The 24,690-nt window shown below is 39.9% G+C and overlaps 1 protein-coding gene and 1 long non-coding RNA gene across 4 annotated transcripts in view; one reads left to right on the top strand and one right to left on the bottom strand.

Annotated features, from left to right (window-relative positions):
* The window catches only part of vps35l (VPS35 endosomal protein sorting factor like), a 74,980-nt gene extending 65,177 nt beyond the window's left edge, over positions 1 to 9,803 (top strand). Inside the window, exons 19-20 of the mRNA XM_048609369.1 lie at positions 4,623 to 4,769; positions 8,229 to 9,803. Of these exons, the coding sequence (XP_048465326.1) occupies positions 4,623 to 4,769; positions 8,229 to 8,327 (246 nt within the window). The 3' untranslated portion in view covers positions 8,328 to 9,803. The remainder of the gene's footprint in view (positions 1 to 4,622; positions 4,770 to 8,228) is intronic.
* LOC109921786 overlaps positions 1 to 22,089 on the bottom strand; it is a 41,814-nt gene extending 19,725 nt beyond the window's left edge. The window contains exons 1-4 of one of the 3 annotated variants that reach the window (XR_007264350.1): positions 21,353 to 21,478; positions 14,676 to 15,055; positions 12,970 to 13,064; positions 4,449 to 4,685 (exon numbers count right to left, since the gene is read on the bottom strand). This is a non-coding gene — a long non-coding RNA (uncharacterized LOC109921786). Of the gene's footprint in view, positions 1 to 4,448; positions 4,686 to 12,969; positions 13,065 to 14,281; positions 15,056 to 21,352 lie in introns of those variants that run through there. The other 2 variants (XR_007264351.1, XR_002259495.2) reach the window with 2 other exon arrangements.
* Positions 22,090 to 24,690: the final 2,601 nt, after the last annotated feature.

Raw genomic sequence — 24,690 nt, forward strand, 5'->3', positions numbered from 1 at the left:
GTTCTGAAACAAATGCACTGGGACTGAGCTCTAACAAGACCAGCAGTTTTCTATGCTTTTTTGATTATATCATTCTGCGCCATTTAGTGGAAAATTGTTTCTGTTATCTGACATTTTCTTCACTAATGTTAGGTCTTATTCTTTAACTTTTGTTGAACCTTGACCACAGAGCACATACTATGATCCAAAGCTGATGTCAGGAAATCATTGTTTTAAAATAGGAAAATAAGTTAAGTGCAAGACAGAAGTGTTATCAAAATCTTTGCACATTGGATTAGTAGTTGGTGGATTGCTGAAACCTGAAATAGAGGCAACTGAAGCCTCCTAAAGGATGTAGGACGGAGCTGATTCTCAATACCATCAGCTGTTCAGGGGTTACCGACAGTAACACCTACAACAAGGACCTGCAGCTGGTCTGCAAATTGATTACCAAATAATGAGAAATTCCAAGTAGGCTGCATTGTCAAGTTCTTAGAATGGTACAGGAGATCATTCAGCCCTCAATCCAGTCATTCTCCCTCAGTTTTTTAAAGCTGTGATGATTTTCATTATTTTTCTTATTTGAAAGTGGACCAAACAAGCTTTTGTTTATTTGCAAGGCCAGGCCTGGAAGTTAATTTTAGCTTGGTTTCTGATCAAAAGGTTCTGCAGACACTTCATCACCAGGGAAGGGTGTATGTTTAAAGAGATGGCAGAAGTTGGCTCATAATAAGGTCAGTACCTGGGAATTGGTTCCAACAAGTCTGAAAAAGACCTTATACTTGAGCAGATGGCAGATATTGAATGCTAACTGGCACCTCGTGGAGGAGATAGTTTATCAAGGAGTGGTCGGAGTTTGGATTGTATTTTCTGTGAGAAGGATGCTGGTGGCTGATGCTACAGCATGGAGATTTGAAAGCTCCTTGCCTAAACTCCATTACCAGCTCTTGGAAGTTCAAAGAATACAAAACTAAGTTATAAGTATTACTGTCTTTATCTGAGTGAACTATAAAGGTGACCCTGATCAACTCCTTTAGAAAAATCAACCAAGGAACCACCATCTATGCCTGTGGAACAATCATGAAAACCACTTGAGTTATTGTGCCAGTTTTGTTATTTTCTTTTATTTCCCCGTAACTTGTCTTTTGGATGAATGGGGCTGAAAACGAAGGCTGCTGGGTTTAAAGCATAGACCAATTAGAGTAATTTTTTGTTTAATTTTTGCACTGATAGAGTTACTATGTTGTTAATAAATTGCTAAGTCATTTTGTTTAACATACAACCTGATGCCTGGAATTGATTATTCAAAAGTCAGTTTTGAGGGTCTTTGAAGATTTTAATTTTACTGTGATGTGATTAACGAGAGGCTGATGAAATGGAAAATTTCACAAGAGTTGAATAGAGGCAAGTACACTGCTCAATGCATATCGCAAGTTGTTGAAGCACTTACAGACTTCTCCCATTTGGTTAAATCATTAAATTTCCTGTAACACCATCTATTTAACCACTTCACAATGCACTGCTGTTAGTAATGCGTGGTGCCATCTGCCATTCTCTTTGAACTGTTGTCTTAGATACTATATGCTTGTGGGGTGTGGGGGAAAAAGACTCCCTCTCTAGTGGTGCATTACCTACAGCAATGTTTCATTCTCCAAGGTGGGAAGCCAAATTCTGGAGATTGTTATAGACATCTGGGTACTGGGTACAGTACAGTCCCCGTAACAAAATGTGTTCTATCAACTGAAACTAAACCACTTCTGAAACAAAAATGTCGGCAAGGATCTGTTGGCAAAGTTAACGTTTTCACAGCAAGGGGTGAATACTTGAAGCAGTTTGATGTTGAGGGGTTCAGTAGAACAGTGTGTCGTTACTTGTACACAATCAGGCTGTACCGCCATTAGGCTGACAGATTCAAATGTAACATTTTTACCTGAGCTAATCTTTTACATAGCAAAAAAAAATTATAGAATCTCTCATCTAGTGAAGCAGGATAAATGCTGCATCTGTGTCTCAGTCTGCAAGGAACCTTTCTACCGATTGTTTCATGAATTTGAAAGCTCAGAGGCACCCTCAGGGCTTTGTCTGAACTCTGATTTTACGGCAAGCATTTCTTGTTTTCTGTTCCTCCAGTCTGCCAGATTTGGCTGTTTCCCTGTTTGTTGATTATGATATTATTTATGTTAATTTAAGGATACTGATTACTGTGTCCTTTTTGGTGACAGCTGGCCTCATTACTTAAATTGATTTTTCTTTCCTTGTGAGACCTGTATAAATAATCCAATTAAACATCTTGGAACTAATGAGTTAAGCACTTTGCTCACACCAACCCATCAGGTGCTGGTTACCTACTTTTGGATTTTGTTTGAGGTTTGAGTGAGTATCAAATAGGGACAATAGCTAATGGTTGTTCTAGTGTTGGCAGGTGTCTGCAATTAGGCCATTCATCAAAAGTTTGTCTAATATCTACCATGGGAGGAGAAGCAAGGAAATGTCTCTTCACTCCTGGCTAAATGTGGTTGTGAAAACCTAGCACATATTTGAAGTTTCCTATCTGGATACCTAATTAGAGTATTTAACTTTATCTCTCAGTTTTGTGGAAAAAGCCATCCATCAAATCACGGCTACGTTCAGAACTGTGTGCAATATACATTATTACAAGTCTTTGTGCTTTTCTGTTTTCTGTATGAGAAAAGTGTTCTGTGCACATCTGTTAAGTGTCAGTGTGTGTCAGCAATACAGAATTCCTTAGAAAATGCCGTTCTATTTCTGCTGGCCTGTAAATAATAGACCTTCATGTTCTTGTTAATGTCATGCTTTATCATAGCTGTGGGGATCGATATTACAATTGTTAATGGGATAATGTGGAAACCAGAGGTACCCTGAGGGACAGCTGTGGTTTAAAATTGAATGATATTGGTGTAAATAAGGTTGAACAATATTTCAATGAAGCAAAAATCTATTTTGCTTCTCCTTAGTCATTGCACTTCTGATTTGTCTTCTCTGCATCAGGTCATTCAACTTTCCTGGAATGCAGACTGGGGTTTATCTGACACAACCCATTCTAGCTACCTGAAGCCATCAGATCGCCCTTGCCCCTTGCCCTTGCTCTTGCTCTCCTCTCTGGACTTATATTATGGTATGGGAGGGAGAAAGTAGGTCCTCATTGCTGAGAGCAAAGTAAACTGTGCGAGTCCATTTGGGAAAGCGGGGTGCTGAGGTAGTGTAGAGAAGAGGCAGAGGGAATGTAACAAACGGAGGACCGATTTCTTGTGGTCAGGTTATAAAGTTGTGGAATTCAGCATTGAGTCCTGGAGGCTGTGATGTATTTAAGTGGAAAATGAGGTGTTGTTCCTTGAGCTTGCATTGTGCTTTGGAACGTTGTAGCAGGCCCGGGAAGAAATGTTAGCGTGAAAACAAGATGGTTTACCAACTAGATCCTGGATTAATGAAGGCCATTGGTTTCGGCTCCTTTTCAAAACTGCAGCTTTGCTACAGATTCCATCCTTCAGCACAAATATTGCATCCAAATGTTTGCAGCTTGGCACCCTACCTAATTTTAGGATGAATATTGGATTGACGGGCTCTGTACCATAAAACCATCTCCATTGCATCATCTGCCTTCACCCCACACCATCCATCTGCTGAAATCACTATCCTCCAGAAACACCACTGCATTTGCTGCCTGACCTGACCACACAGCCTACAAATGGTTTGCCCGGTGCTCTCTTGGCTTTATCTCACCCTGCACCAACTAACTTCCACTTGTTCATGACCCCCTGACCTTGCTTGGCAATATTGGTTACCAGACAGCTGTTAATTTAAGATTATAAACTCGTGTTGTCTTTTCCCCTTTCTAGAATGTCCGTTAACTGTAAAATGCTACCCTGGTCCCATTCTTCCAGATCCTCTGGTCTCTTCCATATCACCCATACTCTTCCCTCAAATTTGGTCACAGTGCCTTCTGATATTTAGACTCCACGCTCAGTAACTCCCTCTTTAAAACCCACCTCCTGACATAGCTTCTGGTTAATCTGCTTTAAAAACTCCGTTAGCCTCCATACCACTTGTTTTTGGTTTCACTGCTATGATATGCTTTGGAATCTTTGTTAAAGGTTCCATATAAATGTCAATAGTGTTGCTGTCCCCAGTGAGCTCCAATAGCTGTACAAACGTATAGGGATGTTTTATTTTCATTTGGCTTCAATAAACCACTTATTGGAGTTAGTGCATTGGTTACAATGTTCATCTATCCTTTTTTTTTTAAATCATTCTCTCGTTTTTTTTCGCACAGGTTGCTACTCTGCCCGTTTCTTTTTATGAAAGAAGGGAGCTCTGTATTTCTGAGGAGATTTTGCTCTGGTCTCCCTTGGAAATGCAGAGCTGTACTTCTGTTCTGACAGTTCTTTAGCTCATTCTCTATGGTAACGTCCCTACAAATCAGAGTCCACATGCAACCAAGCAACACATTGTTTTTGGACAGTGATTTTCAGCAATGCTTTATTTTAAAAAAAAAGTCAGTCTTACAATCCTTTAGATTTGATGCCTAGACTCAGCCGATAGACTATGCAGAGGATCCCGGTGTGTGTCTGATATAAATGTTACTGCAGCATGAAATCCTCATTATGCCTCTTTCATTTTTACAGACTTTGAAACGACAAAGTGCCTTGGCATTATCCTTGTTTAACAGCATACTCGCCCATGGAGACCTGCAAAACCATAAACTTAATCAGCTGACAATAAATTTGTGGAATCTTGCCCAAAAACATGGGTTTGCTGACACCAAAATCATGGTAAGGACAGAGCAATAGAGCAATGATGCCTCACTGTTATAATTTAATGACCTGCATGATTGACCTTCCATCAGTTTATTAGAGTCGCTGCTTTCTTCCAAATGCCTTTTGCCACTGAGTGGTAGAGAATACCTGTTGAGGGGCTAATTGTGAAAGCTGTAAGGACAAAATAAGGGTAGTAGGGGAAAATCCATTAAATTTTTACCAATGCCTTAAAAGACCAGCAAAGGAGATTCCTTAACTATATAATCTTTGGGTGTTCTCAGTTCAGAAACCATGCCCTTGGATTAGAAAATTACACCTCATTGGTTCTAATGTTAACTTGATATGCACACTAAAGTCCCTCTGATTTCAGTACTTTCCAAGGTCCCACCATTCATAGTGTAACTCCTTGCCTTGTAGGTTCTCTGCAAGTGCATTATGTCTCTTCCTTTTCCCTGGGTTGGAATCTATTTGTCACTGCTGTGCCTACCTGACCAATCTTTTATATCCTTCTGCAGTCTGTAGCTGTCATCTGTTTATCATCTGTCATTTCTGTTTATTACCTTACCAATTTTTGTGTCAGTGACAAACCTCTTGATCATACCTTGTACATCATTTAAGTCCAAATCATTAACACAGACCACAAATAGCAAGGGTCCCAGCACTGAACCATGTGTAACTCCATGGGAAACAGGCATCCAGTCACAGAAGCATCCCTCTACCATCACACTCTGCTTCATGTGGCTCAGCTTATTTTGGGTCTAACATGTCACTTTGCCTTGGGTCCCATGGGCTCTTACCTTCTTGACCCACCTGCCATGAGGGACTTTATCAAGGTGACCTGATGAAATCCATGTAGACTGCATCAAATGCATTACCATTATCAACAATCAAAACATTCTACCAAATTAGTCAAACATAAGTTTGCTTTAACAAATGCATGCTGTTATCCCTGGTTAATCTAAATGATCTCCAAGTAAAGATATATTCTGTCATTCAGAATTTTTTCTAATAATTTTTTCCCCACCACCTGAGGTTAGACTGACAGATCAGGAAATTACAGGTCAATCTCTGCCTCCCTTTTTTTTTGTAAGAAATGGGATAATGGTAACAGTCCTCTAGTACTTCCTGTAGCCAGAGAAGATTTGAAAATTGTTGTCAGGCCCCTGATATTTCCTGCATTGCCTCGTCATCTAGGTTTCAGATTTATCCATGTTTAAGGTAGCTAAACCATTATACCTCCTTGTGTACACTCTCATGTTCGCTGTTAATTTCTTCAAATATTTCAGTTCTCCACCTCTGTCTGTACTTGCATTATCCTTTTTTCTTTGTGAAGACCTGTACAAAATATTCATTTTGAGGACTGTGTTCACTTCTGGGTCCATAAACAAATTATCCCTGAGGTTTCTGATGATCCCTTTGCTCTCTGAAATGCTGACTGCCTGTCTCCGGGTCCTCCCCTTGTTGATCCTCTCATTATTTTAATCGTTGTGTAGCATTAAGGAAGATATCAAAATGCTGGCTAATACTATCCCAACAAAACTATTATTGAGTCAGACAAAGACGAATTAAATGGGATTAACTGAATCAACATAATAGTCCTGAAGAAATGATAACACTGAAGAACGGTGAATGCCCTGAACCTGGTCCTTTCCATTCCAAGGTTTTAGTGGGTGAAGGAGATTCCTTAACTATATAATCTTTGGGTGTTCTCAGTTCAGAAACCATGCCCTTGGATTAGAAAATTACACTAGTCACTCCACAGTTGAATAGTGTGAGGTAAGAACCCATAAGTTATAGACCAGTTAGCCTGATGTCTGTTGTCAGGAAGTTACTGAAGTCAGTAAATTAAAGAGAATGTTTCTGAATGCTTTCTTATTCTCAGATGATCAAAGAAACCAACATGGATTTCTAAAGGGAAGGTTAAGCTTAATGAACCTGATTGTTTGAATTTGTTGAAGTGACAGTTGTTGTCAAGGGAATTAATGAATTTTGTTTTCCAGAAAGACTTTGACAGAATCCCTTGTAAGAGACTGCTAGTTGAAGTTAAAGCTCATGAAATTGAAGTTATTATTGACCTGATTTGGAAATTGTCTGAGACTGGTAGAACAATACTTTGGCTATAAGAGGTGTATTTTGTCCTGTTTTTTTTTTAATGAAGAGTAGTTGAGACAGAACTGCCGAGCAGTCTGTTCAAAACTGTCAAAGTAAACAGCTTGTGAGGCCTTGGTTGTTTCTTTTCAAAAGTTGAAACAATAGAAGCAGCATGAAGAGGTGGAATCAGGCCCCCACAGGATTTTTAGGAAACTGGTTGTGAAAGCTGTACATCTCTTTGCTACAGCTAAAAGCTTGGGCTCTTTCTGATGCTAGAATTGCATGTAAGACAGTCTATTTTACTGAATTTTCCTTTGCCAAGGGTGTTTTTATGGGATGTTACTATATGGGAACAGTTGCTGTTTAGTAGTTATTGGAAAACAACAGAATAATAGATTTTTAGAGTTAAAGTTAGACCAATTCCTCCTTGTTTTGTTTGTGTTTTAACTGTAGAGTAAGAACAAAGAATGTTTTGCTTAAAGCTGAGTAGTGTAATCAATCAAATTACATCTGGAACACAGCACCTTACACTTGCCTTTATATAAGAAAAAGTTGAAGTTGGGGTCTAGGCTATCTCCTTGATACAGTTGAAGCAGGTTTGGTCTGGTCTATAACACTAAGGATGTGGCTTATTGTGGCTCAACAAGGATTTTCTGTAGCTAATCCACCTAATTTGTACATCTTTTGGCTTGTGGGAGGAAACTGGAGCACCCAGAGGCAACCCACGCAGACATGGGGAGAATGTATAAACTCCACACAGACAGTCGCCCGGAGACTGGAATCAAACCCGGGTCCCTGCTGCTGTAAGGCAGCAATGCTAACCACCGAGCCACCATGCCACCCTCTTTAAATTGCAGAATGGTCATTTTTCCCAATGAGCTGCTATTCAGAACAAAAACAATTCACAGCAGGTTTCATCATTGACACGGAAGTAACTGTCTATTGTAAACAAACTTATTCTTCAATAAATGGCAGAGAAGAGAAAAGAATCACTAATCTACTACAATATGACATAAACTTATACACCTTTTAGATACTAAATGTGCACATTGATTCAAAAGAAAGAGACAAAAAAATCTGCAGATGCTGGAATCCAAGGTGGACAAACAGGAGGCCAGAACACATCAAGCCTGGCAGCATCTGGAGGAAAGAAACAGTCAACATTTTGCGTATTACCCTTCTGGACTGGATCATTAACAGGCTCGGCCATTTTAGATGCCCCAGAGATTGGTCTCCTGGCTGAAAATTCCTGCATTTCTAATTATTCTTATACAAATTGCATTGTGATCTTTACAATATGTTTATGGATAATTGTAGAACCTTTCTAATGACTCACTTATTATGAATTGCCTGCGTTTCTGATCCATGTTTATTGTTTTGAAGGTGAGAACATTAGAACACATCAAACGTCAAAGCAAACAGCCGAACATGAGTCATTTTGCAGATTTAACAGTAAGGCTCCCACTTCAGTCACGGACCTAAATACTGTCGCTCGTTTGCACAAAAGCACGACTGCCAATTGAGAAGTGATGTCTGCCTTTCAAAATGGAAAATCACTAAAATATACCAAGTTCATAACTTTACCAAGCGATACTTTACTGCAAGTGGCTAAAGTTTTAAAAAAAATGCATCTAAGTTTAGAATAGCAAGTGCTATATACTAACTCGAGGAGCTTCGTCAGTTTTCCATATGAAAGCAGATGGAGAATTTATTTTCAGAAAGACTAGATGGAAGTTGGACCATTCAGTACAGGAGAAAATAGTTACTAGTTTTGGTGATAGCTGTGTACTTTCTATTGATGAAGATCAGAGCAGCACTGAGCAATTTGTACTAGATCAGGTGCAGGAGAAAAAACAGGAACAACAAAAATCAAGAGATTTGGAGAGAAATTAAGCATTGAATTAATACTGCTTCATTCCAAATTTTAGATATCAGAGACCATAATTAATTAGCACTTGTAATACCTTGAAGTTAATATTGAAGTCCTCTAAACCAAGGTATATTCACTAAGAAGCAGAATACTGACAGTGGAAATAGTAACTCAGCTCTCTGAAATCTATCATGATTCAGTTCATTATATTATGTACAGTAATTGTATCCAATACCTGTAGAATAAATTTGAATAATTGGCCCACTTAATACATAGGTAATTTTTTTTGGTTCTGTAGCTCAAATTTCAAGCTAGTAATTTGACAGCAATTTGTCGCATCAGTTCAGCTAATTAGAAATAGAATTTTTAAAGTTTTCTGCAAGTTCATCTTCATATTTTTCTACTCTCTCAAATATCTGTGATTAGAAAATAAGATTAGCATAAATGTTGAATAATTGATCATCTGCAAGGTATGGAAAAACTGGTTTATTTGGTCTTTGTTTCCTGTCTCAGCTGAGAAGTGGTGAACTTCCCTTGAAATCATTCAGTTTATGTGCTTCTGCATGGGCATGCCAAAAAGGTATAATTACTTGAGTTTGTGAATTGTCTTTATGCTTAGGGTATTCATTAATTTAAGAGATTTTGGAGGAAGATTTTCTTTTTGAAAATTTTATACACCGACTTGCACTGTTCCCAGTTTTCATGAAATTGTATGTCCTTCCTCCTGTCAATTAGGGGATATTTAAGAATATTTCCAATTGTGCATAAACTTGAAATGATTTTCATATTCCTTTGTTTGGCATGTTTATGGTTAATGGCACTTTTTGGAAAATATTTAACTCCCTTGAGCAATTATTTGTGTTTTCTAAAACAAAATTGATGCTTTAAAATTAAATTGTAAATGAAGGATGATGCCTTCTATTTGTGCTAATAGAAGCAAATTGGTACGTGCAGCTCTCATATGTGCTGATAAATTCAGTGATGTAAACACATGACCAATATTACACAAGAGCATGCTGTGTTTAGCTTATTGTGAAATGACACCCGTTCTGTACAAACAAAGAAAACTTTATTACATTTTGACTGCATTTTTGTCTCATTTTGGTGTGATTCTGTATTCAATACTTATTTAACATAGTTCCTCTAAATAGATTGACAGATTTGTCATATAATGTTTGATCTAAAAATGTGTATTTCTAGTGCAGTACTCTGGTATGTACCTGCACAATGCTGTTAATGCTGGAATGGGGCTACTATGACCACTCCCCTCACATGGCAGCAACTGGTATCTAATTTATTCATCAGTGTCAATTACCTTCCTAATATGGTGGTATCATTGAAATGGGAAGCAGATTACTAAGCTAGTTTTAATTTATTAGGTTTATGACCTTACCATAATAGAATTGTTTCTCATCAGAGTTGTGATGATACAAGTGAAAGGTGATGGAAGAAGTGACAAGGGAATACTTACTGGATGATAGGACATTAGAAAACTCAGAAGAACTGAGGGGTGTTGGGGTGCTTGTCCACAGATCCCTGAAGATGCCAGGACCAGTTAATAGGGAAGTGGTTGAAGAAGACAGTTCACCACCACCCACTAAGGGCAACTAAAGATGGACAATAAATGTTGGCCCAGCCCATGATGCCTGTATCGTGTGAATGAGTAAAGCACTGACCTGACACCTGTTGCTGGACTTCCAAACCTAGACATGTATCCTCTCCATCACCAAACTGCCTTTCACTTCCATAATTTTTTATAGAATCCTGACAGTGTGGCAACAGGCCATTCAGCCCAACACGTCCACACTGCCCCTCTGAAAAGCATCCCACCCAGACCCACCCCCCTTCCCTTTCCCTGTAACCCTACATCCCCATAGCTAATCTACCCACTCAGCAAGCTAGCATGGCCAATCCACCCTAACTTGCACATTATTGGACTGTGGGAGGAAACCAGAGCATCTGGCAGAAACCTATGCAGACATGAGAGAACGTGCAAACTCCACACAGATGGTTGCCTGAGGCTGGAATCGAACCTGGGTTTCTGGCCTTGAGGCAGCAGTGCTAGCCACTGTGCCACCCTGTTTTGTTTATCATAATCCCTTTGAATCTAACTGCTAAAATGGTCATTATGCCATTGTTAGTTTGAGATATAAACATTCATTGATTACAGTGGTTTCCTTGCTGGCCACGCATTCTTCAAAGAACCACAGATGCTGGAAATCAAAAACAAAATCAAATTGTTGGGAAAAACTCTGATCCGGCAACATCTGTGGAGACAGTAGAGTTAACATTCCAGGTCCAAGTGACCCTTCTTCAACTTGATGTTCATTTATTTCTGATTATGCCTTTATGAAGAGCCTTGGGATGATTTTGCATATCAAAGACACTGTACAAATGTGACCTGACACCTTGCTGAAACAGGAAACTCACTGGAGGACAGAGTGCCACCCTTCATCATGTCAAGGCTAGTTACGGTTTTACATTACCAAACCTTTTGCACTATTTTTAACAATAGTACCACTAAAGTACTGAAAATTAGGAGCAAATTGCAGCTGGCTAGTGCAACCTGCAAGATTAAAGCAAAAAGACATTCAAAAGGAAATAGGGAAGGTGGAAATCCAGATTGCATCTGAGTTTCAGTTGAACTATTATCTGTGTGTAAGGGCTTCAGCTGTTTGCAAACATTTGGAATTCTAAAAATAAAACCAATGGTGCAAGCAGAGTACATTATTGAATGAATTTTTTTGAAAAAAAAACCTCCAGATATGAGTAACTACAGCACTTTCTGCTTTTTTTTTCCAGTCCTCTGCTTTTGTATACCAGGCACATCATGTTACACACCAGGCACTTGTATGATTAGTCTGGCATTATGTATTTACTAGAAATACAATACATAGAGCAGCATGTAGAATGATTGGAAGATGTTTGTAAAGAAGCTTCAGTCCCAACTCCTCCACCTCAAATTTTTCAATTGTCGATATTTGTAAGTAGTTAATTTCAGTAATTTTATGCAACTCCAATCTTGCATTACCACCTTGAGATCCACACAGTGGGGTATTAGTTATCACAGCAATTAAGGACATACAAATTGCTTTATAATCTTAGCCCACCTCAAAGGATTGAGAAAGTGACTCTTGAATCTTAAATACTATCAATGCTTATTTATTGTATTTTTTTTAAGAAAAGCATCATCAGTCACAATGTTCAAAAAAGGAAAAAAGAACTAAAGGCTGCTGAGAAAGACCACGCTATCGATAGACTATGGAACTCTGCCACAAACTCTGAAGTAAAAGATACATTCTTTTGAAAGGGAATTAGATGTTGAGAAAATAAATATCAAGTAGTACAGAAAGTCAGAAGGATTCAAGTCCTGGAGACAAATACCATGCAATTCATTTGATCAAATGTTACTTCCCTGTGCCATAGTCTTTATGATGATTGTAACCCAAAATCTATCAATTAGCAGCAAATCATTACCAACATACCACTGTGTTGGGAGAAAATTATACCACGTCCACAGCACTACCTGACCCACTGGAAGTGTTCAAGACATGAAATGGATTGTAATTGGTACAAGTAATTTGTAGAAAATAAGAGGCTGTGTTTGAAAAAAAAAAAGTATGGACCGAAGAAGAAACAAATGTATTAGACAAACAAAAAATGCACATCAGAAAAACCATTTTTAGAGTAGAGGCATCTCAAATAAGGTGAAAGAAGAGAACTTAAGACAGGGCTCCTCACCCTGATTAGTGAATTGCAGTGTTTTATTGAGAGACATTTAGTGACAACAGTATTAGGCTTCACTATGATATCTATATAATTCAGCAATCTTACAATAGTATCAATGTTTGTTTGTGTGAGGAACTGCCACTTGGCAGGGCACATGACTACACCTAGGAGCAGAATTAGGCCATTTGGCATTAACTCTGCTCCACCAGTCGACTGTAGCTGATATTTTTCTCAACACCATTCTCCTGTCTTCTTGTAACCTTTGATCCCCTCACTAAATTAAAAACCTATCCATCTCTATTTTCAATACACTCAATGACTTGGCCACTGCCATCCTCAGCAGCAGTGAGTTCCACAGATTCATGACCCTCTGCCTGAAGAAGTTTCTCATCTCAGTTCTAAAGGGTCATCCATTCACTCAGAGGTTGTGCTCTCAGGTCCTGGTCTCTCCTACTAGTGGAAACATCTCACCTACTTTCTCTATCCAGGCGTCTTAGTATTTTGTGAGTTTCAATCAGATCTCACCTCTTCCTTCTTAACTCCATCGGACTACAGACCCAGAGTCCCTCACATGATGAGTCTTCATCCCCAGGATATTCTTGTAAACCTCCTATGGACTCCTAGAATGGAGAATGTCTGATCAGAAACATGCCTTGTACCAACTGGCCTAAATGTTTGAATTGGCATTTTAAAAGTAGCACTAATTCAAATCTGGGCTAAGTCTTGAGACACATCATTTGATGAGATTTTACCTAACTTGAATTACTTATTTTCAAGAAATAAATTACAAAACAGTTTAGAATTAAAGATTTAAAATACACAAGCTTTTAGAAGGTAAATGAATAAATCTCTCTGAACCACTGGAGAAAGACTCACTGATTTTGTACTGAAATTAAATGTTTCAATCATCATCACAGAAACTATGGTTTAAGTTGGAGTTCTAGCTCAAATGCGATTCCAAAAGTAAACAGTTTGACAAATCCTGTGGAGGGTGAGAGAATCAATGAATAGAATACATTGTGTGAGAAAACAATGCAATGTAGGAGAGGTGAGGCTAATGCCAGCAGGATTGAAGAAAATAGTGTTTAAACAATATTTGGCGCAAACCAGTGTATTGTATACCTTCAGAAATGGAGGAACAAACACTTTGGCAGTGAAGAAGATGCTCTCTTTGAAATTGGTTACTGTCTAGTCTGCACAAGAACCTGAAGCTTCTCCAAGATTGTTCAAAATTCTATCAAACTGTTGATCCAATTGAAAATTCATAGGCAGCTTTGAGCAACTAGGAAGCCTAGATCCTAGGGCAGGGGCCATATATGGGCTGGCAATATCATGGATTCAGAAGGAACACTGCTAATCTTCCAGGATGTGCATAAAGCAAATTGTGGATGAATGACTCTGTATTTTGTTGGTGAGTGCTGACAACTCCATCACAGTCTACAATACACTGTCAACCACATGCTTTTTGCAAAAAGATTTCTGAGCTATCACCTGAAACAGGCAACATTCAGAAACAGAGCCAATAAGGCATTGGATGTAACTGAAGCTCCCTTTCTAACACTGAAAAATGGTTTGTTTTCGCAAGGTGATGAATGAAACCCAGTTACTCACGTGGAGTTTCTTTTTACAAGTGATCAGCAAAAAAGGCTGTCAACTAGATAGAAAATACTTCTGGTTATTGAGGTTCCAAAAAATAGTAAATCCTTTTGATGCTTAGATAACAACCATCCATTTAAAATTACCCTTTAATGACATTATTTCATTGATCTTGTTTGTTTTCATTTAATTAAAAGAAATTACAAAATTTCCAAAGATGATTCCAATAAATGAGACAGACTGCTTTTAAAGCTTTGCATTTATTCTCCTAAAATATTGTTAATTTAAGGAAATGAACACAACATTTCTAACTGATCAGAAGCAAAGGTAAAATAGAACAAAGTCACCGGAAAAATATAAATAAAGCTGTGCCAAGCTGCATTTGGTCCAGTCAGTCAAGACAGGTCCAGCTCTTTGTTCAATATGAAATCCAATACTGAACTGACAAAGTATCACTCAGCCTGGATTCTTGCTGCATTATTGACTTTGGAAGTACATGCTGTTCAGATAAGGATCACAATTTGACAGGCTTGGATCAGGGTGAAGCAGACTGCTGAATTCAGCATGTTTCATTCAGCTCTATTTATGAAACCATGTAACTCCAAAACACAAAGGGAATGCAGAAAACTACTTACTCTTTAAAATGTTACCATACAGCATTGCATTACTTCAAGTAAATCCTGTGCCAAGATCAGTTTATCTAATTGAAATCGAACTTCGTTGATTTTGAGGCATACTTGTCTATAAAAAATGTTTTGTTAACCGGATTTGAAAAAGGCTGGAAACCCAAGCCAATTCCTCGATGCTGCCGAAGGTTCAATGCTTTGTCAAATTCTTTCTGCAGAGTCCTGTTAAAGTTTTGTTCCTCTTCCTTATTAAGTACCATGTTTTGCTTTCCAGTGCTTCCAGACGATGGAGGCTGATTTGATGACTTAAATCCACCCATTAGTCTCAAGAACTTGTTTTTCTGCTCTGTACTTTCAAAAGTGGCTGTGTCCCATTGTGTGCCAGTACACTAGAGGGCAAAATGAATATGAAAATAAAAGTTAAAGAGAGAAAGGAGTTAAAGGTATTGGATCAAAGATTGCAATATTCCAGAATAACCAATCATGTTGGCTTTAGGATTTGGTTTCATGAGCATATCGTTAATAAATCATCTCCAATATTAATTGGCATAAATACACAAAAAGCATGAGGTTTTTTTTTGAAGCTGTGAACAGTGCAATGAGTTATCAAGCTGATCACTCTGTGACCACAGAAACTGGTAACATTTTGATGTTTAAGTCTCATTTCAATGACGTAGTAATCCTTGCCATGCAAAACAGAACTGTCAGAGCAGCAGCAAGGTAAAATCAGAGGTTGTGTTCTGCAGAGGCTCAAGTTAGCAAAATTCCAATTTGTTTTTGTCCAGTCTTGGGACAGAAAAACCTTTTAAGAATTTCCTGCTTCAGGGTCTTTTAGACTAATCAGCAATGAAGCTGAGAGAGCATATGGCACATGATCAAACCAATTCAATTCGTATATAGTAATTAGAGTTCTAAATACATTATAGTAGTGTTATTAAAAGCAGTCCATCACTGGATATAGCAGAGGATTCAATCTCGAGTCGCATCAGCTCAGGCATCAATGGAACAGTAGATTTACTGACCCCACTTTGAGGTAATTACTGCCCATATGGTGAGTAACTCACTATCTGTCTCCCCAAAGCCTGTCCAACATCAATAAAACACCAATAAAGGGGAGTAATGAGATACTCCCCTAGTTGCCTGGGTGAATGCAGCTGCAAAAACACAAGATGCTGGATACATCCATGACAAAGTAGCCTGAAAGCATAGATTTTGAACAGATCTAGCAAATAAAAAATGGGGCTGCATGAGGTGCTGTGGGCGACCAGCAGCAGCAGAGTTGTATTCAACCACAATTGGTAACCTTATGGCCCAGAAAATACCACAATGTACTATTGCCATAAAGCCAGTGGATTAACCCTGGGTCAAAGGAAAGAGCAGGAGTGCACGCCAGGAGCAGACATAGCTAAAAATAAGGTGCCAACTCAGTGAAGCTACAACAAAGGACTACCTGCATGCCAAATAGAGGATACTATAACAAGGCTAAGTAATCCCACACCCAATGAATCATACGTAAGTTCTGCAGTCCTGCCACATTCAATCGTGAATGGTGACCAATTAAACAACTCTCTGGAGGTGGAAGCTCCACAAATTTCCCCATCCTAGTTACTAGTTAGGCCAATCTGGAATACTGTGAGCAGTTTTGCTCCACTTGTCTAGGAAAAGATACACGAGCACTGGAGACCATCCAAAGAAGATTCACTAGGTTGAACTGGTATGGAAGAATTTTCTTATGAGAAGTGGTTGAGTTGTTTGGGCTTGTATCATTAGAATTTAGAAGAGTTGAGCGCGATCTTATTGAAAGTGTGAGATGATTCATTTTGGAAGGACAAACTTGAAAGCAGAATACAGGGTTAAAGGAAAGATTCTTGGCAGTGTGGAGGAGCAGAGGGATCTTGGGGTTCATGTTCACAGTTCCCTGAGAGCTGCCACCCAGGTAGATAGAGTTGTTAAGAAGGCATATGGTGTGTTAGCTTTCATTAATAGAGGGATTGAGTTCAAGAGCCGTAAAGTTATGCTCCAGCTATACAAAAGCCTGGTTCGGCCACATCTGGAGTATTGTGTCCAGTTCTGGTCAGCTCATTACATGAAAGATGTGGAAGCGTTAGAAAAGGTGCAGAGGAGATTTACCTGGATGTTGCCTGGAATGGAGGGAAGGTCTTACGAGGAAAGGTTAAGAGAGCTAGGGCTTTTCTCTTTAGAACAACGAAGGATGAGAGGTAACTTGATTGAGGTGTACAAAATAATCAGAGGTATAGATAGAGTAGACAGCCAGAGACTTTTTCCTAGGGTGGAGGTAGCTTTTACGAGGGGACATAGTTTTAAAGTGAAAGGAGGTAGATATCGGGGAGACGTCAGAGGTAGGTTCTTTACTCGGAGAGTGGTCGGGGCGTGGAATGCATTGCCAGAGAGGGTAGTGGAGTCGGCCTCATTAGGGGCATTTAAGCGGCTATTAGATAGGCATATGGAGGATAGTATAAGGTAGTGGTGGAGGTTAGATAGACCTTAGGTTTAGGGTAAAAGTTCGGCACAACATCGTGGGCCGAAGGGCCTGTACTGTGCTGTACTGTTCTATGAAACATACAAAATTTTTCAGGGTTTGACAGGGTAGACGCAGAAAGATCATTTCTGGTAATGGAACAGTCTAGGACTAGAAGGTTTAATGGCAGAATAAGGACGTTCTCATTTAAGACAGAAATGAGGGATTTCTTCTAATGGTAGTGAATTTGTCGAATTCTTTGAGAGACTGGGTCATTAATTATATTCAAGTATGAGGCAGATTTTTAATCAGTTAGGGAATCAAGGTGCATGGTAAAAAGGCAGGCATGTGGAGTTGAGGGCTTTCAGATCAACACGATCTCATTGAATGGCAGACTCGATGGGCTGAATGGCCTAATTAGAACATAGAACATAGAATATTACAGCACAGTACAGGCCCTTCGGCCCTCGATGTTGCGCCGACCTGTGAAACCAATCTGAAGCCCATATAACCTAAACGATTCCATTATCATCCATATGTTTATCCAATGACCGTTTAAATGCCCTTAAAGTTGGCGAGTCTACTATTTTTGCAGGCAGGGCATTCCATGCCCTTACTACTCTCTGAGTAAAGAACCTACCTCTGACATCTGTCCTATATCTATCACCCCTCAATTTAAAGCTACGTCCCCTCGTGCTAGCCATCACCATCCGAGGAAAAAGGCTTTCACTGTCCACCCTATCTAATTCTCTGATCATCTTGTATGTCTCTATCAATTCACCTCTTAACCTTCTTCTCTGTAACGAAAACAGCCTCAAGACCCTCAGCCTTTCCTCATAAGACCTTCCCTCCATACCAGGCAACATCCTGGTAAATCTCCTCTGCACCCTTTCCAATACTTCCACATCCTTCCTATAATGCGGTGATCAGAACTGTACGCAATACTCCAAGTGCGGCCGCACCAGAGTTTTGTACAGCTGCAACATGACCTCATGGCTCCGAAACTCAATCCCTCTACCAATAAAACCTAACATACTGTACGCCTTCTTAACAACGCTATCAACCTGGGTGGCAACTTGCAGTGATCTATGCACATGGACACCAAGATCTTTCTGCTCATCCACACTACCAAGAATCTCACCATTAGCCCAGTACTCTGTATTCCTGTTACTCCTTCCAAAGTGAATCATCTCACACTTTTCCGCATTAAACTCCATTTGCCACCTCTCAGCCCAGCTCTGCAGCTTATCTATGTCCCTCTGTAACCTGCAACATCCTTCCGCACTATCCACAACTCCACCGACTTTGGTGTCATCCGCAAATTTACTAACCCATCCTTCTACGCCCTCATCCAGGTCATTTATAAAAATGACAAACAGCAGTGGCCCCAAAACAGATCCTTGAGGTACACCACTAGTAACTGAACTCCAGGATGAACATTTCCCATCAACCACCATCCTCTGTCTTCTTACAGCTAACCAATTTCTGATCCAAACCGCTAAATCACCCTCAATCCCATGCCTCCGTATTTTCTGCAATAGCCTACCATGGGGAACCTTATCAAACGCTTTACTAATTCTACTCCTACATCTTTCCAGGTCAGTGCAAAAGACAAGACTGAAATATTTATATCCACCTTCAGCCAAAACTGTTGAGTGAAGATTCATCCCTGCCTCCTCAAGAGGTTCCAATATTTCAGATACTTGTCTTCAAGAGAAATAAAACAAAGAACCACAGACGCTGGAGATCTGAAACAAAACCAGAAATTGCTAGCAAAACTCAGCAGGTCTGACGACAACTTCAGAACTGTTAACTCTGCTTTCCTTCCACAAATGCTGCCAGACCTGCTGAGTTTCACCAGCGAGTTCTGATTTTTCTACCTGACAATATGGAAAATTGCCCTGGTATGTCCCCTGCATAAAAAGCAGGAAAGTCCAACACAGGCAATTACTACCCAGTCTACTTTCGATCATCAGCAGTCAACAGCTTTATTGAACAGCACTTGCAAATGAATAACGCGCTCACTGATGCTTAGTTCAGTTTGAGTTTCACCAGGGTCATGGAACTTCTGACCTCATTACAGCCTTGACCCAAACATGAACAAAAGAACTAAATTCCACAAGTGAGACAAGTTACTACCCTTGACATCAAGGCTGCATTTTATATCAAAGAGCCCAAGAAAAACATGCCAATGGGAATCCGGAAAACTTTCTGCTAGTTGGAGTTATATACGTCACAAAGTAAGATGGTTGTGATTGTTGAGAGGTCAGTCATCTCAGCTCAACTGGCTTGCATTGAAAAATGTAGGCATGTTGAGAATTCAACTTCCTTCCAAAGTGGGTACAAGGTCAATGAAGCGGGTGTCTACCATTTCATGTTTGCCTCAGGGAAATGATTCAGTTTCAGACTTTGGCCTGATTTGAATGCTGCCCACAGGTGGATACCGGGCAGAGTCTGATAGTTCAGAAAGCCTGAAAAATCATGCAGCTCAAAAATATACTGTTCCAACAGCTCAGAATGATAGTGAGAGTTTAATCCATTGATCCTCCCTCTCCTCCTGGCCAGGCATGGAGTAGACCAGGTCTCTCCGCAAATGTAGAAATACAGTGGACAAATCAGCACCTCCACCATTCAAGTCTTCATCGCTCTGTGTCGTCATTACTATTTTGTCACCTAGTGCCATATCCTCTACCCCATAACTCTTAATACCATCAGTTAACAAAAAGTTATCAATCCCAGGTTTGAAATTAACAATTGATTTGACATCCATTACAATTTTCAGAAGAGCTTTCTAAACTTCTACCACTCCTTTCCTAATTTCACTCCTAAAAAATCTGGCTAATTTTTCTTTTAGACTATGGCCTGGTCCTAGAAGGCCCTCCCTCACCTCTTTTTGATTCATTGAAGTATCTCCTGCTGTTCCTGCATGACCTGAAAATGTCATTGGCTTCCTTTCCACATTTAACCCTTCTCTTGACTTCACTTGCTTTATCTCTGACTTTTCATATAGTGCTGACTGTTGCATGTGGCCTTCTCTTTTTGGTGTGCAAGTAGTTCTATGCTGTAATTTCACTAAGTTTACACCCAGTTTTTGCCTGGAGCTGCTCCTGAATTGCACTCTTCATCGAACCAGGGTTGATCCCTTGCTTGACTGTAATGGTAGGGTAGGGGAATGCCAGGTTAAGAGGTTACAGATTGCGGTTGAATATAACTTTGTTGCAGCTGATGACCCAAAGCACTTCATGGATGTCCAGTTCTGAGCTGCTGAATTTGTTCAACGTTTAACCCATTGAGGTCAGTGTTAGCACCACACAACAAAATGGAGGGTATTCTGATGTGGAGACTGGACTTTGTCTCTAGAAGCATTGTGTGATGGTTACTTCATGGTCAACACCATGGTGAATTTATTGGCCTTCTTCAAAAGATCAGGGACTTGGTATTGTTTATTTTAAATCCAGAGGTTGGACAAGTAATTTGGTTGTTTGCTAGTACAGAACACGAGTACTGATTGGAAGCCTTTCATCTTGCACACATCAATTTGCAAGAATACCAATGTGAAGGGAAAACTCCATCTATACTATATGAGAGAAGGCTACTGACTGGTTACTAATTGGTAGAGGTGTTGCTAGTTAAAGATGATTGACAGTTAACCATTTAAAACCAGGCAGGTTGATTCTGATTGGTTAAGGCACTGCCCAGAGAAATGAACCAGTGAAAAACTGTAACCTATTGTGTTCAGTTGAAACAGAAGTGTTTTCCATGGCAGCCCTTCTAACAAGACTCCAGACCCATAGCAATGTAGTTGACTCTTAACTGCCCTCTGAAATAGGCAAAGAATTAGCAAGCCAATCAGTTCAAGGGCAATTAGGGATGGGCAGTAAATATTGACTTTTCCAGAGACACCTACATCCCATGAAAAAATAAATAAAAGATGTATACTACTTCAGTCCTATATATCAGCGTATTCAATTCATTATTATAGGCAAGAAATATCAGGCAATAAACAAGGGATTGCTATAAACCTTTAAAAGCAAAGGTGCAGATTTCAGTGTCTTTTGTAAGCTCCTTGAATCAACTTACCTATCCAGACTTGTACTTTCAAACTGCATTTCACAGCTGATCATACTCCTTGCATTAATACCCAGTGATACTGATTTCCATAAGTGTCTCATCCACTAAACATAAATGTTAGTCATAAAAGTCTTACTCTTGGTTTCGTTTCTGGAGAAGCTTCACTTTCAGAAGTACCAGTTTTGCCAGATAATTTGTCAATCTCTTCTTGCAAAGCTTGTCGCCTAGCCTGAAGTAAATAAAATTTAAAACAAAATCTTACAAAGTTTTATAATCAAAGTATTCATTATTCACACAGACCTGAAGTGTGCTGCTTGTGTCGTTACAGTGTGATAATAAAAACAATTATTCAGGATCAAATTAGTAACCACATGGAAAAATGTGGGTTTATTAGGCCTGATTTACAGTCACAGTCATACAGCACAAAAAGAGGCCCTTTGGCCCACCATGCAGATCAATCTACACTGACTTGCATTGGGTCCATACCCTCCTATGCCCTGGCATTATAAGTGCTCATCCAGATGCTTCTTGTGAGTACCTACCTCCACCATCCTCTCAGGCAGCACATTCCATTTTTCTACCACCCTCTGGGTGAAAACATTTTTTTCTCAGATTTCCTCTAAGCCATTTGCTCCTGACCTTAAACTTATGTCCCTGGTCTTAAGACACGTCTACCATGGGGAGGAGATTCTCACAATCTACCCTGACCATACCTCTTAATTTCACATATCTCAATCAGATCTCCCTGCCTCAGCCTCCTCTCCTCTGAGTAAATCAAACCCAGCCTCTCCACATAACTGGGACTTTTCCTCCCAGGCAACTTTCTGGTGAGTGTCCTCTGCACTCTCTCTAGTGCAATCACATCCTTTCAATACTGTGGCAACCAGAACTTCCTGTGGCTAGACTTCCTTGCTCCTATATTTTATGCCCCAGCTAATGAAGGCAAGCATCACATATGCCTTCTTCACTAGCTTGTCTACCTGTGCTGACACCTTCAGGGATCTATGGACTTGTACACCGAGGTCACTTTGTTCCTACCTAGAAACCTACCATTCATGGTATAAATCTTTCTCTATTAGACCTCTCAAAATTCAACACCTCGAACTTATCAGGATTAAATTCCATGTGCCATTGCTCTGCCCAACTGACCAGCTGATCAATGTCAGACTGTAGCCTACAGACCATCCTCCTCACTGTCAACAACACAATTTTCATATAATTTGCAAACTTACTGAATATACCTTCTACATTCATATCCAAACAGCTAATGTAAATAATAAACAGCATGGGTCCTAGCACTGAATCCTGCGGATACACCACTGGTCGCAAGCTCCCAATTACAAAAACAACTCTCCAGAATCACTGAGACAACAAGGTGCAGAGCTGGATGAACACAGCAGGCCAAGCAGCATCATAGGAGCAGAAAGGCTGACGTTTCGGGCCTAGACCCTGATGAGACACCTTGTTGTCTCAGTGATTCTCCAGCGTCTGCAGTTCCTACTATCTCTGATTCAATTTTAACCCCTCTCCAGAATCACTCTTTTGCCTCCTATTTGTAACACAATTTTGGATCAAATTTAACAACTTGCCTTGGATCCCATGGGCTATTACCTTTTGGACCAGCCTTCCATGTGGAACCTTTACAAAGGCCTTACTGAAGTCCACATAAACCAAATCACCTGCAGTACCCTCATCAATATATTGTTACCTTTTCAAAATAAACTCAATTAAATTAGTCAGACAGGAACTCACTCTAACAAATCTGTGCTGACTATCCCTGCCTTTCCAAGTCTTGATTAATCCTGTCCTTCAGATTTTTTTCTGATAATCTCCCTACCACTGATGTCAGACTAAGTGGTTTGTAATAACCTGGCCCGTCCCTGCTGCCTTTCTTGAACAAAGCAGCAACATTAGCTATCCTCCAGTTATCCAAAACCTGTAACCAGCGAAGGATTAAATATCTTTGCCAGGGCCTCAGCAATCTCCTCCCTTGCTTCCCACAGCAGCCTGGGATACATCTCATTAGGCCTTAGGAATTTATGCTTGTTAAAAAGTCTAATATCTTCCCCTTTTTAATGTTAAGGTTTTTAGAACCTAATCATCCCAACTGAAATCCCCATCTACAATGTCTTTCTTTTTTGTGAGATCAGATACGTTTAAGGCCTCACCTACATCCATGCACAGGTTGCCCCCTTGGTTTCTAATAGGTCCCACTCTTTCACTGGTAATCCTCTTACTCTTAATATATCTACAAAAAGCCTTGGGGCGTTCCTTGAGCCCACATGCCAAAGATATTTTATGGCCTGTTTCCCCTCCTTTCCTTTTTAAGCAATTCCATACATTCTATTCCTTTGAAGGGCCTCCCCTGTTTTTATTGCATTATAGCTGATATTTGCTTCCTTCTTTTCTTTACCAAAAGCTCAATATCCCTTGATGTCCAAGGTTCCCTAGACTTTCTGCCTTTGCTTTTCACTCTAAGAGGAACACACTGACCTTGAACTCTCACTCTATCTTTAAAAGACTCTCCCTTCCCAAATGGAGACTTACCTGCAAGTAGCTGCTCCCAGTCTATGTTTACCAGATCCTGTCTACTGATACTGAAACTGGCCTCCCCAGTTTAGACACTTGACTTCTGCACTCGCCTTTCCATAATGATTTTGAAATTTACAATTTATGGTCACTCTCCCACTGAAACTTTAACCACTTGAGTGGCTTCATTCCCTCGGATTAGGTCTGGCCCTGCCCCATCTCCAGTAGGACCTACCTACGTACTGGCATGAAAAGCTTACTTGGATTCACTTAAAATTCCACGCTGACTGATCCAGTCGGACATTGATCAGCTGGTCAATTGGGCGATTCCAGTTAACGTTAGGAAAGTTGAAATCTCCTACAACTATAACTCTGATTTGCTTACATATCTGCTCCTCCATCTCCCTCTGACTGTTGGGAGGCCTATAGTATAATCCTTTTTTTAATTTCTAAGCTCTACCCTCTTGTCCTCAATTGAATTGCTTTCTACAATGTCCTCTCTCATTACTGCAGAGTTAGTTTTCTTGATCAATGCAATGCTCCCACCTGTCTTACTTCCACCACCAGCCCCCAACCTCACCGTGCCTCAAATTTCTATACCCTGACGTGTTGAGCTGCCAGCCCTGTCCTTCCTTCAGCCATGTCTCAGTGATTATAACAATATTCCCACGTACTGATCAATGCAGTCAGTTCATCTGCCTTACCAGTCAATCTCCTTGCATTGAAGTCAATACAATTTAGTTCTTTAGACCTCCCTCCAACATGCCTTATTCTGCCCATGTCTTCGCCACTTACTGGACTGTCCTAGCATTCCTTCTATATCTGATAAGGCCTTGGTCCCAACTTTCCATCTATTCTGTGTGCCATCCCATTGCTAAATCAGTTTAAAAACTCCCCATGAGCAAATCTCCCTTCTAAAGGGAAGATCGTGTTTGACTAACTGAC

This window comes from Rhincodon typus, chromosome 21, assembly GCF_021869965.1.
Source record: "Rhincodon typus isolate 14 chromosome 21, sRhiTyp1.1, whole genome shotgun sequence".
Taxonomy (NCBI): domain Eukaryota; kingdom Metazoa; phylum Chordata; class Chondrichthyes; order Orectolobiformes; family Rhincodontidae; genus Rhincodon; species Rhincodon typus.